This window comes from Capricornis sumatraensis, chromosome 1 (assembly GCF_032405125.1).
Source record: "Capricornis sumatraensis isolate serow.1 chromosome 1, serow.2, whole genome shotgun sequence".
Classification (NCBI taxonomy): Eukaryota; Metazoa; Chordata; class Mammalia; order Artiodactyla; family Bovidae; genus Capricornis; species Capricornis sumatraensis.
The window spans coordinates 5,775,711-5,793,277 of record NC_091069.1 but is presented as its reverse complement, the minus strand read 5'-3'; the positions used below and the strand labels follow the sequence as shown (position 1 = coordinate 5,793,277).

General features: G+C 57.2%; 1 protein-coding gene and 2 non-coding genes across 3 annotated transcripts in view; 2 read left to right on the top strand and 1 right to left on the bottom strand.

Annotated features, from left to right (window-relative positions):
* Positions 1 to 5,436, bottom strand: part of FIBCD1 (fibrinogen C domain containing 1) — a 31,124-nt gene extending 25,688 nt beyond the window's left edge. Inside the window, exon 1 of the mRNA XM_068982289.1 lies at positions 5,365 to 5,436. Coding sequence (XP_068838390.1) covers positions 5,365 to 5,436 — 72 coding nt within the window. The remainder of the gene's footprint in view (positions 1 to 5,364) is intronic.
* Positions 5,437 to 12,235: 6,799 nt separating this feature from the next.
* TRNAC-ACA (transfer RNA cysteine (anticodon ACA)) lies at positions 12,236 to 12,307 on the top strand. The gene has a single exon. It is a non-coding gene; the product is annotated as a tRNA-Cys (tRNA).
* Positions 12,308 to 12,628: 321 nt separating this feature from the next.
* On the top strand, positions 12,629 to 12,700 carry TRNAC-ACA (transfer RNA cysteine (anticodon ACA)). Its single transcript has one exon. It is a non-coding gene; the product is annotated as a tRNA-Cys (tRNA).
* The last annotated feature ends 4,867 nt before the right edge of the window (positions 12,701 to 17,567 follow it).

Sequence of the window (17,567 nt, the reverse complement as noted above, 5' to 3'; positions counted from 1 at the left end):
GCCTCCAGGGACGGCCACGGGGTCTGGCTGAGAGTAAGAGGCTCTGGAAGAAAGGGCTCCCGGCGGCAGTGCTCTGCCTGCACTGTACCCCACTTCTTATTTATTTTAAGGACATACTGTGCAGCATGTGAGATCTTAGTTCCCCAACCAGGGATCGAAACTGTGCGCCCTGCACTGGGAGTGTGCAGGGGGCCACCAGCGGGCCACCACGGAAGCCCCTTTCCCTGTGTTTATAAGGGAGCTGGGTCGTGGTCCCGCGAGCAGGCTGAGACTACACTCCTTGTAGCAAAGTGGGAAGAAGAAAACCTCCCCCAGGGGGAGGCCAGGCAAGGTGAGATCCAGGTGCAAGCCGCTCCCAGCCCCCATCTCCTAGGAGCACCCCAGCCCCAGAAACACACTGTGTGGGTCTGCGTTAGGAAAGCCAAGGTGCGGCAGTATGGTCTGAGCCTGGCAGAGACTCAGAGTTGCACCTGGGCTTGCGGATCGTCGCGAGCAGGGCAGCCCAGCCCCTGCCCAGCCCAAAGACCCTGGGGGAGACTTCCTCCTCTCTCCCCAGGAACGCACATCTGCTCCCCCAGCCAGGCAAACAGCGCCTGACCTGGGCTGGGCTCTGATGCTTTGGCCCTGGCAGAAGGAGCATCCCAGAGATCCCTTAAAAAGAGGAGGTGGTTGTTCTGCTCAAAATTCTTGGGGGGGGGGGTCCCAAAGACTTAGGAAGAGGACTTGCTGGCTCACTCTATGAGTCCTAGGGGAAGAGCTCTCTGTCTTGCCAGGGGCCTCTGCACATGACCCACACTGAAGGCCATCTGAAGCCTCAAGCCACCAGGAAGGCCCCAGGAGACTGGCCAGAGGTGTTCTAGGGACAAAGAGAAGGGTCTGGGAACTGCCTGTGTCCACCCCTCCCAAAGGAGCTGAGCCACCAGCCCTGTCACTCCGCAGAGAGCACTCAGCTCTGAGTCCATTTCCGATGAGGGAGGGTCTTGCTTACCCTCCCCACCCCTTAGATCTCCAGGCCTCCAGCCCACTGACCCCTAAACCAGGCTCGTTCCACCTCAAACCTGAGCCCTCCTGCGAGTTCCACCCAGGGATGGTATCAGCCTCACCAGCCCCCTCCAAAACAGGGGACCTCCCTGGGCTCCCCTCCCTCACCCCCACCCCCAGCCAGCACCTGGCTGGGTCCACTCTGACCTCCTCGAATCCCCAGGGCCCCTCTGTTCCTATGGCACCCCGGCCCTGATCTGGTCCAAGCCGCATCGTCTGCTTTAAAATCACCGCAACCATCTCCCCGTTAGCCTCCCCACCTCCTCCCAGCCCTACCAACCAATACCCCACCCAGAGGCCCAGGACCCTCCTGATGGCAAAGAACCCAGGACGCTCCGCTCAGACCACTGTGGGGCTGCGGAGGCCTCAGGAGCAGGTCCCGCCCCACCCCCAGCCTCCGCTATTGCCCCCTCCCCCCATCCCCACTCCTGCCCAGCTCTCTCCAGCCGCCTGCCTGCATGCTAAGTCACTTCAGTCGTGTCCGACTCTTTGCGACCCTATGGACCATATTGCCCCGCCAGGCTCCTCTGTCCATGGGATTCTCCAGGCAAGAACACTGGAGTGGGTTGCCATGCCCTCCTCCAGGGGATCTTCTGCATCCAGGGATCGAACCTGCATCTCTTAAGTCTCCTGCACTGGCAGACGGGCCCTTTACCACTAGCATCACCCGGGATGCCCCCTCTGTCATTTCCCCCAACACACGCTGGTGTCACAGATCTGGCAGACACTGTCCAGCTTAAATGCCAGAGTGATCTCTGACCTCCCACCCCAGCCTCCAGCCTCCTCATCACTGCCGCCTGCTGGGCTGGGGGTGAGCTCCATGGGGAGGGGCTCAGGAAACAGAAGGAGAAAGGAGTCCTTGACTGGCAGGCCCTGTTCTCTTCAGCCTCCTTCCCTTCCAACCCGGACACAGTGACCTCCACCCAAAGCCCAGGCAATGAGGACAGAGGCAGCATGGTTTTCTTTATAGTGCCCATCGTGGTTTGTCATAATCCCATGATGCGAGTGTGTTCTTCCCAAGAGACTCTAAGTTCCCGAGGCACAGGTTTACAGCTGTCTCTCCTAGAAGAGGGAGCGACTCTATAAATAGCCACTGAGTGAATTAAATGCAGCAGGGTTTAGGCTAGACATCAAGAAGAACTTCCCAATGAGAACTGTATTCCCTGTATGGAATATTTTTCAAAGTTTTGAAAATATCAAGAGACACTGCCTGGGATGGTTCAGAGGTTGACCTCCCTGTGGGGTGGTTTGACTCAGGGATTGCTCAGAAATGAGCCTCCCTGCCCCCCCACCCCCCTGCAACAAGAGGAGATAGTTACAGGGTGACTTTCTGCCCCACACTAGAAGATTAGGAGAATTATGACTATTTCTGGGTCCTTTTATCTGAGCAACTCTGAACTCCTGGCAAATATCCCACCATCACCTGCTGCCCTAAGGGTGTGAGAGCCCCTTGGTTTCACAGGGGGAGAACTGAAGCTCTAATGAAGTCGGCACCTTGTCCAAGGTCACTTGGCAAATGAGGAGCTGAGGCTGGACAGGCCCAGGACACAGCCGGCCCGAGGCTGTCCGCAGAAACAGCAACACTTGGATGTAGGCCCTTCAGTGGCAGTGGGTACGGTGTGTGCCCTGGAGAACCATGCAGTAGGTACCAGAGCCCTCTCCTTGGGAATTACATAATGCGCCCAAGTGGGAGGAGCCAAGGGCAGCCAGCCTCTCTTCCCTTAGTCTTCCCAACAAGGCTCATCAGCCACCCAAGTTCAAGTCCTGGCTGCAACTCTCAGCCTCAGTTTCCTCATCTGTTTAATGGGTCGATCATTCCTGCTGCCAAACTCCTAGAGTGGTTTGACTAAGAAACGAGAAGTTATGCAGATGAGCACAGCTGGCTCTCAGACTGTGGCTCTGGGACCTTTTCTGGAGGAAGTACCTTGTTAGAAAACCTCAATCAGAGCCTTCTGGAGGGAACTGGGTGGTCATATTGCTTTCCCTGGTGGGCAAAGAGGCGATCAGGACTTTGACAGCCTGGCAAAGGGGTCAGGCTGCTCTGAGAACCACCTTCCTCAAGGGTGTACAGCGCTTGACAGTTTGCAAAGCACACCATTATTTCACTCAGGTCTTGTTAAGTCCTTGTGAGGTGAGGACAAAGCAGAGATTGCTGTTCCCATTTTACAGATGGTAAAGTCCAGACTCAGAGAGGGGACATAACTTACCCAGTCACAAAGCATGTCAGTGGTGGAGATGAAACTAGAAGCGATGGATGCCAGAAGGCCAGGCCCAAGGGAACCCTGGCTCCCTTTTGACGGTGGGCACAGGAAAGGGCTTGCCTCCTACCTGAAGCTTCAGACAAGCCTGGAGCTGGCAATGGGACAGCCTGTCTACATGTGGGATCACCAAAGGGGTGGAGTGAGAAGGTGGTGTTTGATATTGGCCCAGGCCGCTGGGACCACAAGCTCTTGGTAGCCTCCGATGCCAAGGGGCAGACAGCTGGGCTCTGGCCTGGTGGCAGTTGGAATATATACCCCACAATGCAGCAGAGAGGCCAGGGCTGACCCAGGAGGCCTTAAAGCCACATTTCAAATAGATCCCCCAGAAGCCACCTCCCCTTGAGACACATCAGCACTCTCTGCTCTCCCAGCTCCTCCTGGCTGGGTTTCATGCAGTTCATTTCAGCAAAAATCCCTCAACTCCCAGTCTGAGCTGCATGGAAAGACAGGAGCTTGGATCCAGGGAGAGACCCCAGGATGGGGGCCCAGAAGAAGCATGTGTCCAAAGGGAGCTCCTGCTAGAGGAGGGACCAAGGCTAGGGACCAAGGCAGAGATAAAGGCAGCTGAGTGGCACAGGCTAAACGCTGCTGGGAATCAAGGCAGAGCCTAAGGGGCATCAGGCATCGGGGAGGGCTTCCTGGAGGAGGTGGCATCTGCGTAGGTTTTGAAGTATATGTAGGGTTTCCCTGAGTGAAGTGTGTGTGTGTGTGTGTGTGTTTGGGGGATGATGAGGCAGCAAACGTTTGGAAACAGGCAGTCTGGTGTCATTTGCTTGTTGGCAAATGACAAGCAGTCAGTACCTGTAAGGGGGCTCACAGGAAAGGAGAATGGACCAGGATGCATTGGGAGAGGGATGGAGTCAGATCTGCTTTGAAACTTTGCTCTCCCGCTAACATGCTGTGTGACTTGGGTGCATGCCTCGACTTCTCTGCGTCCCCATCCTCCTGTGACAAGGGCACGTGCACCCCTGCCTCCCCACCCAGGCTGCTGCCGACAGCGAGGGTGTGCAGACGGTTGGGAAAGGGCTTTGCAAAATGTGGAGGCATGTGGCTCCAGACAACGCTCGCTCAGGCTGCCGCTCCCGCTCCCGAGAGAGTGAGGGGCCCGCCAAGGCCCGCCCCTGCCACCCCCCTCCTGCCTCTGCAAACAAGAACTGTTCCTTCCCCAATGACATCTGTCTGGGAGAAATTTGAAATTTAAAACGGGCAGCTCCATTATTTCCTCTCCTTGGCTAGCAGACCTCGGCATCTCGCCTTCCTGCCCCAGTCCCTTGGCAGCCCAGCCTGGGGCGGCCCCGGGGCTGCCCCTCCACTCGGCTTCCCATCCCTTGCCCCCTCTCCGGCCAGCCCTGGAGCTCTGCCCTCACCTGCCTTCCAGTGCACAGTCCTGGGCATCCTCCACGGCCCCCTGAAGAGGCAGCACAACACATGGGATGAACAGACCTGCAGCCCAAGGACCCGGGGTTCAAATCCCAGCAGAGCCACAGGCCTGGGGCAGAAGCAACTCTCTCTGAATCCTGCTTCCCTTGTCTTAAAGCTGGAGAATCACAATATCCAGTGCTCTTACAAGAGGCAAATATTTATTGACCCTCTGCTGTATGAGGGTAGGGATAGGCTGGCTAAAGGGTGAGGATTCAGAGGAGATGAGGGGGAGGGGGTCGCATGCCAGGCGCCTGGCACGGGGTGCTACCCAGGGTGGGATACTTGGTAAATGGTTCAGATGCCCATTGTAGAGATGAGGAAACAGAGGCTCGCGCTCAAGGGCTGGTGACATTGTGAACTCTATGGGTCCCTTACTTTCTCTGCGCAGGCGTGCACCTGAGTCCGTTGGAGGAGCAAGGGGGCTCCTGCAGGGGTGCCGCCCCCATCGGCAGCCCGAACCCCAAGTTCAAGGGTCTCCTCTGGAGCCAAGGAGGGTGCCCGCCCCAATTCGGGCCTGTCGAGCCTCAAGGGAGGTACGCCCCAAACTCCAGCCCGGGTGCCCAGCCCGCCGGCCGGAGCCGCCACCGCCTTGCCCACCGCGCGGGACGCCCGTGTCCCCACGCCCCGGGCCCGCGCGTACCTGCGGCTTGTCGCGCGGCCGGTCCTCAAGTTGGGAAGCGCCGCCCATGGTCTTCCACCGGTCGTTGACCATCTTCCGGCAGGACCGCTGGCGGGGACGCTGGGCGAGGCGCGCCGCTGCGGAGCGCAAAGGCGCCGAGGTGGGCGCGGGCTCGCTCTGTTCGCCGGCTTCCCGCCTCGGTGCCCCGCACCTGGACGGCCCGGGCCAGCGGGCGGGTGTGCGAGTGTATGTGTGTGCGTGTGTGTGTGCGTGCCGGCGTGTGCGCGGGTGTGTGCGGGCGACAGCGGGAGCGGGAGCGCGAGAGCCGCCGGCCGCCCGCCGCCCGCCGCCCGCCCGCCGCTCGCGCTGCGCGCCGTCCCCGCTCCCGGCTCCCGCGCCTCCCCTGCGCGCTCCTCCCTCCTCCCTCCCTCCTTCTCAATCTCCGTGTCTTTTTTGTCTCGGACTCTCTTTGCCTTTTATTGCTCCCCCGCTCTCCCTCTGATACACACGCACACACCGCGGACGGCGATGGGGAAACTCCACCTCCCCAAAGGCTAATTAATAGAGAAGAGGCGGGCCGGCCGAGACCCCCGGGGCCAGCCCGGGAGGACAGCAAAGAGCCGCGGGCAGCCCTCCCCTCGCCGGGCCCGGAGGGGCTTGAGAACCCCGGGGGCCGCCTCCTCGCAAACTTCCTCCCGGGCCGGACCCGCGCCAACTCACCGTGCGCCGGGAGCGCGGCGCCGGGCAGGCCCCGGGGGCGCCCCCGGGGGGCCTTCGGGCGTCTCCGGGGAGCGGCGCCGCGCTCCTCCCGGCCCCCTCAAGGCGCAGGGGCTCACCCTGAGACCCGGCGGGGTCCGGGGGGGTGGTCCAGCCGAAGGGCGCCCCCTGCGGGTGTCCGAGATCTGAGTCCGGGTCCTGGGGCAAGTGCGCCCAGGCCCGGAGTCTGCGGTCACCAGGGACCGCCCTCTCCCGACCCTGACCCGCGAGGCCGGCCCTGGGGGCTCCTCGGCCAGAGCCGGTAGGCCTGCGTCCGGTGCTCGCGGACGGAGAGCCGGCCCCACGCCTCCTTCTCGCCCAGGCGGCCCGCGGTGTCGCGTGCGAGCCGCTCCGCGCTCTGCCCGCGCTCGCGGCCGATCGCCCGCATTCCCCGGGCGCGCCCAGCGCTGCCTCGGCCCCCGCCTCCTCCTCTGCCCGGGAGAGGAGGGATTTGTGCCGGGAGGGGGCTTCTTAGTCGCCCCCTCCCACCGGCAGCACTTTAAAAAGCATTTAATCCGCCCGGTGTAGCCTTCAGAGGTAATTGACAAAAGTCCTTAATCTGCTCTGTTAACGAGCTGCTATTGTGACTCCTGACCGGGAGGCGCCCACACGACCGAGGCCGCGCTCCCGGCCGGCCGCCCCCTCCCCCGGGCCGCCGTCAGAGCCTGACCGACTGCCCCTCCCCCGCCCCTCTCTGCGGGGGCCCCCCCCCCATCTTCGGCTCCCCCAGCTTCAGAAGAGACTCCCGTGTTCCCTTCCCCACGCTTCTCCCCAGAGCTGTGTTCAGGCTCCCGGGGCGCCTTGGCCCGCCAGGCTGTTCCCTGGCACCGTCTTCGTCTCTCTCCCACCGGCTCCCAGTCTGTCGCCCCGTACTCGTCCCTCTCCCGGGGCCCTCACGGGTGCAGCAGACTGCCTGGGGGTGGGGGGCCCTGAAAGCTGGGGTTGGGGGGCACTCGCTGCCCCTGGCATCCGAGTGGACTGTCATTCACCCACAGAAGGTGGATTCTCAACCTGCCAGCCGCCGCCTCCTTCCAGAGCGGTCTACCAGCCTTACCTGCAGCCTACTCCCCAGGCCCAAGGGAGGCAGTCGGGCCACCTGGGAGTTTGGGTCCCCAGCATCGACTGGGAGTCGGGGACCTGGGTTGGAGCCCTGGTCCCTGTGCCCTTTCTCGATGTCATCTTTCACTTGAGGCCTTTCCTGTAGGTTAAATGGATTGGCAGGGGGGCCATCAGCCTTGCGGAGAGGCATGCGGTGGCCGAGTGGCCTGGGGCAAGCAGCTGTGCCTCTGAGCCTCGGGTTCCCCACGGTTGCTAAAGGGCCAACATCAGCCTCTTCAGAGGGCCCTTGTGAAGTTCTGGGAGACAGTGCGTTGAAACACCTGGCAGGGTGAGACCTCAGACTTTCCTGCTGTGACCTTGAGGAGACTCTCCAAGCCTGGGTCTCCTCACTGAACAAGAAACTGCCACCTCCCCCTTCTAAATGGGGACTTGTGAGGTTTGCAGACGTGAGGCGGGAACTGCAAACCTGAGTCCGGTTTGGGGAGAGGAGGTAAGCTCCAGAAGCGTCACTGTGCAGACAGAAGGTCACCCTCTGGGGGACCCTGAGCTTAGATTCTGAGTGGAGGGGGTGCTAAGGGCTAGCAGAGTTTTGGGGTATCTGCTCTGGATGGGTGAGGAAGACATCCTAGAGGAGGGGGTGGGGCACTGGGCTGTGAAGGTGGAGACACCTGGAATGTTGGGGGCAAGGCATTCCAGGCAGTGAACCCGCGAAGCAAAGGCAGAGGATGGGAAATGATGGTTCCCCGGCACAGGCAGGTACCAACCAGAGGACGCCAGCCAGAGGTCCTGCTCCCAGGCCTGCAGAAGGGCGGTTGGACAGGTAAGCGGGGGCCACCTAGCGGCTGCTCCGAGCACTGTTTGCGGTCATCCTGTCTCACGCGCTGGGCCACAGATTCCTTACTTTACTGCCTTCTGGGGTGTGGTGAGTGCGGGGTGTGGTGAGTGCGTGTGGGAGTGGTCTTCACCCATGACCCCAGCTGTGATGGTGGCCCCTGCTCAGTCCCCCCAGAAGAAGAGCCCGCCTAGAAGAAGGGGGCCACTGGCCTCTGCGCAGCGCCTTACAAGCTGCCCTGTCTAGGGGAGAGGAGGGTCCGCCCTCTGTTTGTGAGCTCCAGGTCTATATGAGCAGAAGGGCAGCTGACCCCACAGAGGGGACAGTGCCCCTCCCTCTAACTTCCTAGTTGGTGTCCACAGAGCCCCCGGGAGGAGCCCAGGTGTGCTCAGTGGAATCAGGGCTGGACCAGGGCACTCCAGCCAGGACCTCAGGGAAGCTGTTCCGGGACCCTGCCCACTCCCTACACATCCCCTCACCCTTCTCCCTCTGGTTCACTGATTCCCCGTGTTCCTGTCTTTCCTGCCTTTGGCCACTTGGACATGATGGCCGCACCAACAGAAATCCCTCGTGGGGGATTTTTAAATTCCCAAAAGAAGGGCTCTGATTCATCCTGCTCATCTTTTGGAGCCAGGATGTGTCACTCATAGGTCATCAGCTGTCCTTGGCCAGGTGCCCACCGTAGTGTGAAGGAGGGGATGGCTGTGGGGTCCTGATGCATGGTAGCCCCTTTTCTTTGCAGGGAGGGGGTACAGGACAGGCTGTGAGGCCTGCCAGCCTGAGAGGGATGGAAAGGAGGAGACCCTTCTCATCAAGGAGACGAGCATGGCCAGAGATGCCAGGCAACAACATTCAGGTTACTGCTGTCCGACTCGCTGGGATCCACTGACCCTCATTCCTACACTCGGCCCCGCGCCGGGCACACAGCATCCTCCCAGCCACCCTCATAAGTGAGCGATATTGTTATCCTTGTTTCACGGATGACAAAATTGACTCCCAAAGGTAAGTTACATAACTTGGGTAAAAGTGCTATTAGCAAAAATGATACAAATAATAGCTACGATTCAGAAAGCATTTGTCATGTGCTGTGTACCGTTCATCAGCAATAGATCTTATTTCACGTGGTTCTCCACAAAAGCCCATGGATGTTATCGATATACCCATTTCATAGATGAGGCGACTGAGGCTCAGAGAGGTTAAGTCCCTCAGCCAAGATCACACAGCAACTGATGGAGCCAGAATGTGAACCGAGGGCTCCTCACTGCTGGAGTGCATCTTCCTTTCTTCCTCCCCTCTGTCCTCTTGCTTGGCCAGTGCTGGGCCTCAGCCCAGCACTACGAAGCCGGCCTGTGGCAGGAGCTCAGCACACGTGGGCTGAATGTTGAATATGCTTTGTCTCATGGGGACCGGCTGGCCGGGAGGTTGGGACCTCTGGCCTTCGTCCACCCAGCCTCTGCCCCGCGCTGCCAAGGACGCTTGACTCTCACTGTAAAGCTGTCTCAACTTCACTCTGACAGTTACATTTATCATTAAAAATAAATTTATCTTGGCTTCCCACAGCATGGAAAGCTACCATGCGGTGATTCAATGGGCTTGTCACCCCTCACGGTTAGGCACGGGGAGCGGAACAACTGGATGGTCTCCAGCGCTGGCTCTTCATTTTCTGCGGCTGGAGGCAGAAGCGTACAGTGGGCTGACATTTAATTTAGAATCCAACATACCTTGACATAAACCCATAATACAAAGTCGGGGGCGGGGGCGGGGGCTGCCAAGCCCGGCGCGGGTGGGCGGCGGCGGTGGGGGGGAGTCCAAATGACAGGGCGGGCTTCTTTCGTTTTATTTTTTGTTTTTGCTTTGTCAACACTGAGTGGTGATGACAGGCTAGAGGCCGCGATCAAAGGCAGGAATTAGCACGGAGTGGACGTGCGTGTGTGAGCGTGAGCTTTTGGCGCTGATGCGCTGCGCATGGGCGGGTGGGTCTGCGCCCCGAGTCCCCTGGGATGCTGTGCGTGGCCACCTCTGCCGTGGGTCTGTCAGAGGGCGCCAGGGAGATGCAGGCTGAGGCTGAGGCCGAACCCAGGAGCAGGATAACTCAGGCCTGGCGGGCGAGACAGGGCCTCCCTGTGGTTCTCAGTGTCCCCAGCCCTCTTCCCACGTCCTCCGAGACGTGATCAGCACTCTGGAAATATGGAGCAGGGGGGCAACACTGGTATTTTTCAAAGCTGGAGGCAGAATTCTGACTTTTTATTCAGCAAAACATCCCGATGGACTACTTGGGTGTAAAAAGCTGAGGCTCAATCTTCACTGGGGAGGGAAGGGCAGGACCTGGAGAGGCGGGGAGGCAAGAAACTCAGGGAGAAATGTGGTTTCGGCAGAAGCAGCTGGAAGGGGAGGGGATGTGGGGGAGGGGAAGGGAGGCAGAGGGAACCAGAGGGGGAGGGGCTGAAGCCCACCCAGCCGCCTGGGGGCCTGGGGAGAAGGCTGGGCTGGGAACCCCAGCGCTGATGTGAGTGCGAGTGGGGTGTTTGTGGTTTCCGAGCTGTGATACAGGAGAGCCCATCTGTTATCCCCCAGTCTTTGGTTAAGAGTCTGCTCTGCTCAACAACCTGTGTTGGAAAGGCTTGGGAGAAATGAAGGAAGTGGGCCCTGCCCCTACCGAGGTGAGCGCAAGGCACAGTGAAGGGTCGGCTATGGCAGGGGACAGGAGGGATGCTACGGCTGTGGTCCAGAATTCAGGCCAAGCAAGAAATCCAGCTGGCAGCTGATTTAAGCTTTCGTTATAGAGGAATCAGGGTAGGTGCTGTTTTACTGAATGCCCGCTATGCACCGTGTAGGTGACTTGAATTTTCTCACGGAAACCCTGGCCGGTACCTAAGAGGCAGATTGCTAGCATTTCTTATGCCACTCCACAGATAAAGGAACAGCTGAAGCATGTGAAGGCCGAGTGCCTTGCTCAAGGTTATACATCCGATAAAATCACAGCATCAATTTGACCTCCGCATTCTGGTCCCAGAACCCACTCCTTTAGAATTCTGGGACCCCTATGTGGCTAACCTTCAGGTTCCCGATGTTTGTTGTTCAATGAAGGAGACTGGGTGAAGAAAACAAAATCTCTTGCAACCAGTGGCCACATCCCAGCCCGCACGTGGCCAAACCCTCAAAGGTGGCGTGCCTGTTTCTCTGCTTGTCTCCTGTTCTGGGTACTGTGATACTGGGTTCACCGTCTTGAGTCCCTGCACTGCTAATTCTGTTGTGCCTGCTTCCCTGTGTGTTTTGTAATTTTGGATTGCGTGTTCCAACTTGGTCAGAACTTTATCTTTGGGAATCCGGTGTGTTCTGAGCTGAGAATTGGTCCTTCCCTGGAGGAATGGCTTTTGTTTCCACTAGATAACTGAAGATGCTTCAAACTCAGAGCTACTTTAAGTTCCTATCTTGTATGTAGAATGAATTCAGACCCCAAATCCTCATGAAAAGAGATTTCCGTTTGGTCACCCAAAGTGGAAACTTTTTCCTGGTCCTTTTCCCTTCCCAAGGTGGAATTTTTCCTAGCCTGCCCATCTCTAGGCAGGTTCCCTAGCCCCGGTTCTTCTTGGTTTCTGCCCCTGTTGATTCCGTCTTTATTTTTCAGTCTAACTACACATTTAAAGGAACATCTGTGGTATCATATCCAACTTTTGCAGGCGTCTGTTGTTGTGGTAGGTGTCTGTGGTGGTTTAGTCACTCACTCGTGTCTGACTCTTTGTGACCCTGTGGACTGTAGCCCGCCAGGCTCCTCTGTCTGTAGGATTCTTCAGACCAGGATACTGGAGTGGGTTACCATTTCCTTCTCCCGGGGATCTTCCTGCATTGCGGGTGGTTTCTTTACCGACTGGGCCACCAGGTAGCAGTTGAGTCTACCATGTTATCAAAAACACAAGTCTAGTCTACCATATTCAGAGAAGGCAATGGCACCCACTCAAGTACTCTTGCCTGGAAAATCCCATGGGCGGAGGAGCCTGGGAGGCTGCAGTCCATGGGGTCGCAAAGAGTCGGACACGACTGAGCGACTTCACTTTCACTTTCATGCCTTGGAGAAGGAAATAGCAACCCACTCCAATGTTCTTGCCTGGAGAATCCCAGGGATGACAGAGCCTGGTGGGCTACCATCTATGGGGTCACACAGAGTCGGACACGACTGAAGCGACTTAGCAGCAGCAGTAGTCTACCATATTATAAAACACACAAGTCCCTTCTTTTCTCAAGACTTCCCTGGTGGCTCAGATGGTAAAGCGTCTGCCTACAATGCAGGAGACCCAGGTTCGATCCCCGGGTTGGGAAGATCCTCTGGAGAAGGAAATGGCAACCCACTCCAGTACTCTTGCCTGGAAAAATCCCATGGACAGAGGAGTGTGGTAGGCTACAGTCCACGGGGTCACAGAGAGTCGGACACGACTGAGCGACTTCACTTTCACTTTCATGCCTTGGAGAAGGAAATAGCAACCCACTCCAATGTTCTTGCCTGGAGAATCCCAGGGATGACAGAGCCTGGTGGGCTACCATCTATGGGGTCACACAGAGTCGGACACGACTGAAGCGACTTAGCAGCAGCAGTAGTCTACCATATTATAAAACACACAAGTCCCTTCTTTTCTCAAGACTTCCCTGGTGGCTCAGGTGGTAAAGCGTCTGCCTACAATGCAGGAGACCCAGGTTCGATCCCCGGGTTGGGAAGATCCTCTGGAGAAGGAAATGGCAACCCACTCCAGTACTCTTGCCTGGAAAAATCCCATGGACAGAGGAGCGTGGTAGGCTACAGTCCACGGGGTCACAGAGAGTCGGACATGACTGAGCGACTTCACTTTCACGTCTTCTCTCATGCTTATTTACTTTTTTAACTAAAAAAAATTCTAATTTATGTATGATAAAATCCACAGATCTTTTTAAAAAGATTTTTTGATGTGAACCATTTTTTAAAGTCTTTATGGAATTTGTTACAATATTGTTCCTGTTTTGTGTTTTGGTTTCTTGGCCGCAGGCAGGTAGGACTCCTAGCTCCCCGACCAGGGATGGAACCCATACCTCCTGCATTGGAAGGAGACGTCTTAGCCACTGGACACCAGGGAAGTCCACAAATGCACAGACCTTAAGGGCAGAGTTTGGTGAATTTCAGCCGTCACTCCTGTCATTTCTGTCGCCCTAGGAAGTTCTCTCCTGCCCCTCCCCTGCCACACACGGTCCCCCCAGAGGTAACCCCTGCTCTGCCTTCTATCACCACAGCTGCGTTCTGCCTTTTCCTAAAGTTCACGTAGTGGAACCACCTGGTGTGTGTTCCTTCGGATCTGGCCTCCTTCCCTCAGCGTTGGGCTAAAGAGATGCGTCCATGTTGCGTATTTCGGTCGTTTGTTCCTTTTTACTGCAATAGTATTTTATTTATGGTTCTGCATAATTGGCTTAAGCACTTCGCTGGTGATGGACGTTTGGGCTGTTTCCATGCGGGGCTGTCAAGCCCAGCGTTGCTGTGAACATTTGCACGCCCGTGCTGGTACACACATGTACACAGTCCTTGGAATCGCTGGGTGACAGGGTGGGAGTAAGTTTAACTTGATAGGAAGCAGCCAAGTTGCTTTCCAACGTGGCTGTACACCCTGACACCCCACTAGCCGTGTCTGGGGGGTGCAGGTGCCCTGTGACTTACACCTGGCTTCCTCCCAGTGCGCCTGTGGGTGCCACGTGGGTGATGGTGGCTCTGACGGGGGTGCTTGAAGCCCCATCGCTTGCTCCCTCAGTCATTCTGCAAACATTTCCTGAGCACCTCCCCTTCTTTGTCCCATTCATTAGGGCCTCAGGATAGCTGGGCAGCCTGCCCGCTGGTGCCACTCTGCCCATCAGGGTGCCCTCTCCCATCACACCCACCTGAGGGTCTGTCTTGCGGCTGTGGTCTGGAGGGCAGCTCGGCTGTCATCTGTGCTCTGGAGTTGATGTCTTGCTCAAGCCTCAGAAACGTGTCAGCCTGTGGAAGAGCCTGTCAATCATCATTCTATTTCCCAGCCTCCCCGCTCTCTCTAGCCGCACTGCCCAGTACCCAGCAGCATCAAGGGCTGAAGGCTGTGCCTCCTGAAACAGTGGTCCAATTGCTTCACAACGTGGTTATAGCCTTTGCTACCCCCATTAGCAGCATGAGGGGGAAAATAAAATTCAAAGCCCAAATTGGACTTCCCTGGTGGTTCAGTGCCTAAGACTCCACGCTTCTGCTACGGGGGGCACGTGTTTGATCCGTGGTCATGGAAATAAGATCCCACATGCTGTGTGGCACAGCCAAAATGAAACAAAAAAATCCCAGGTCTCCCCGAGAACAAGGCTCCGGCCATGCACTTGTGGTGGACATATTTCCTTGTTAAACTCCTGCTCCTTCACGTGGGCGGGTATGCCCTCAGTCTCCTCCTTCACTGAGGGTGTGGCCCCGGCTTTCTGCTGGGTTCTGACTCCCTGCCTTCCCGGATCTCAAGGCCTTGGAGCGGGAGGTTCCAGGTAGCCTCTGTCCCATGCTCCAAGTCTCACCTGAGTGACAGAGGAGGCTAGACAGAGAAAGCCCGGCAGGCAGACAGGCCCCCGGGAGCTCCTCTGGGTCAGAACATCCCAGCGGGGATTGGCCTGCCCTCCACGGGGGCCCAGGGCTCAAGAGCCGTGGTTCCTGTACCATCTGTGTCCCCTTCTGGAGACCCATCTGGAAGCCCCGTGCACCCAACACCAGACCCGCTGAGCACTGGCTGAGAAACAGATGGGACGGACTGTGGCAGGGATGACCGTGAGGAGCCCAGGGACGGGAACACTCAGACGGGAGCCTTTCGGGCTTAGGTTCGCAGGTAATGCCATCTGTCCATCTGTGTTTCTGTTTTCAATCTCATCAGTTTTTCCAGTTGTAAAAATCGCCTAGTTTAGCTAGGTTACCATTTGGGAGTTCTTCCTTCCAGTCTTTCTTCTAAGTATTTGCCGGAGACTACGGGCTGTGGCACTAGCAAAGGCTTGGGAGTCTATCTGTATGTACCGATACATAACACAGACGGGAAAGAATCTTGGCAGTGTTTTTCTGAGCAGGCCGGTGAGGCTGAGATGGGAAAATACCAGCAGCACTTATTCAACATTTACCAGATATCAGTGCAGCGGGCACGGCTGAATCTCTGTCCATGTGAGTACTCATGGTTCCAGAATGTGCTGTACCTTTGCCCCCAAGGGCAGCCCTTGGCCAACAACAGAGTGGAGTCAGGAAGTGAGGGGTAAATCCCCAGCTCCCTCGCTGTTTGTTGAGGGCGTGGTCTGGCCCATTTCCCAGAGCCCCCTGGGGCTGGTGGTGCAGATTCCACGGCGTGATCTGATACACACTCTCCCCACCATGCTGTCTGCCTCCCCACCGCCATCTCACCCTCCTCCTCCCCTGGCAGCGCTTCCTGGGATCACCTCCAAACAAACCGCTTGTGTTTACGTCTCTGCTTCTGGGAAAGCCCACATAAGGCAACCAGGTGTTCTGTGTATACGCTTCACCTTCGTCTCCATTCCTTCTCACAGTCATTCAGCAAATTCTAGCGTCACCGCACTCCGCTTGCTGCTGCTACTGTGTGCCAGACGTGGACCGTGACCAATGTGCCGATGCAAGTGGCCGGGCGTCTGCGCCCCAGTGACCAGGTCTCTCCCTTGACCCAGAGGAGGGCCCCAGGCGGCGGTGGAGATGGTTATTTCTGGCACACATCATGTTTTACCAGATGGAGGGCCTGCGATACATAGCTTTGTGTAACCTGATTGTGAGAACTGGCCCATGTTCTTGGTGATTCCAGAACTCGCTGTTAGAGTTAGGCTTGTGTCAGAGCAGAATGCCACCCGGCAACGCAGGAGACATAAGAGACACAGGTTCCATCCCTGGGTTGAGAAGATCCCCTGGAAAAGAAATGGCAACCCACTCCAGTGTTCTTGCCTGGGAAATCCCACGGACAGAGGAGCCTGACAGGCTATAGTCCATGGGGATCACAAAGAGTCGGACACGACTTAGTGACTAAGCGACACCATCGCAAAGCTATCAGCTAGTATGTACGGGAGGGGATCTCTGCGCCAGGAGCTGAGCTTAGCCTGCTCAGAGTGCTGATTCATCAGACCCTTACAGGTGCCCATAGCTCAGTCCCGTTATTCTCCCCATTGACAGAAGAGGAAGCGGAGGCACAGAGAGGTCACCGCTGTAGACTGGAGATTTACATCCGGGTCATTAGACTCCAACTCCAGAGGGGTGGGAAGGGGACAAGGCGTTTACAAGCCTGGCTCATTTTTAGACATTTATCTCTATTTTCCAGTTGTAAACAATGCACAACAGCCTCCTACCACCCCTCATTGCTGTCGGCCTTGCTAATTACTTCCTTAGGGTAGATTTCCAGGAAGAGAATTACAGGGTCAAAGGACGGCACTGTCTTTAAGACTCTTCATCCCCATCGCCCTGCTCCGGCCTTGCTTCTGGAATCTCTCGCCTTCTTTCCCACACCGTCTTGAGCTGAGCATCATCGGGAGGCGTCCAGCCTTGGCCTCCTTCCACCTGGCCCCCGTGTGCCCAGATCTGCACCTGACCTCCAGCCTGACATCCCGGGTCCTGTCTGTATCCCTGCCAAGGAGACCAGAGGCTCTCAGTGAGTCAGCTTTTTTCCAGAAAGGATGGGAGAAGGGAGGACAGGAGGGTCTTAATGGAGGGACTATGGTTGCTCCCAGCATGCAGTTGGGGCTTGGTTATCACTGAATGAATGAACAAACAAGCAAGATGCCTGGCCTGCCTAGATCCACCGCTGGTTGCCCAGCAGCTGCTTGTGAAGCGGCTTCCCCACTCTGAAGCCCACAGGGCCAGCGGCCATGCCCACAGGGCAGCCCCCCACCCCTGGGGGGCAGGAGGGAAGGGACCCCTCAGTTTTGCAACTGAAGCCCCAAAGCCATCCCTGGTTCCATCTCCACTGTACATGTGACAAGTGCTTTTCTTTCTGAAATGAGTGCTCCAGCCAGGGCTCCTTTGCTTAAGCCAGGTCCCTGCCAGGACACTTTGGAGCTCACTTTGCTAGTCTGAACAAACCAGGGAACAAAAATGCCTATTGTATTGGTTATCAACTGCACCATTACAAATTACCCCGAAACCTCGCAGCTTGAAACAACAAACACTTATCATCATCTGTATAGGGGCCAGGACTTCAGGAGCAGCTGGGCTGTGTGGTTCTTGCTCAAGGCCCCCTCTGGAGGGTGCAGAGAAAATGCTGACAGAGCTGCATCATCTGAAGGCTTGACTGGGGCTGGAGGGACCCACTTCCAAGGTGGAGAGCATATGTGGCTGCTTGGAGGGAGGCCTCAGTTCCTCCTCGCCACATGGCCCTCTTGAGAGGGTGACGAGCATCCTTACAGTATGGCCCCCGGCTTCCCCCATAGGAGCAGGTCAGAGAGAGCAAGGGAAGCCACCGTGTGTTTTGTGATCTACAGTTAGAAGTCATCCTCCATCATTTCCTCCACATTCTGTTCATCAGAAAGAAGCCCCTATGGACAGTCCACACTTAGGGGGAGGGGAATTAGGTTTGCCCTAAGAAAG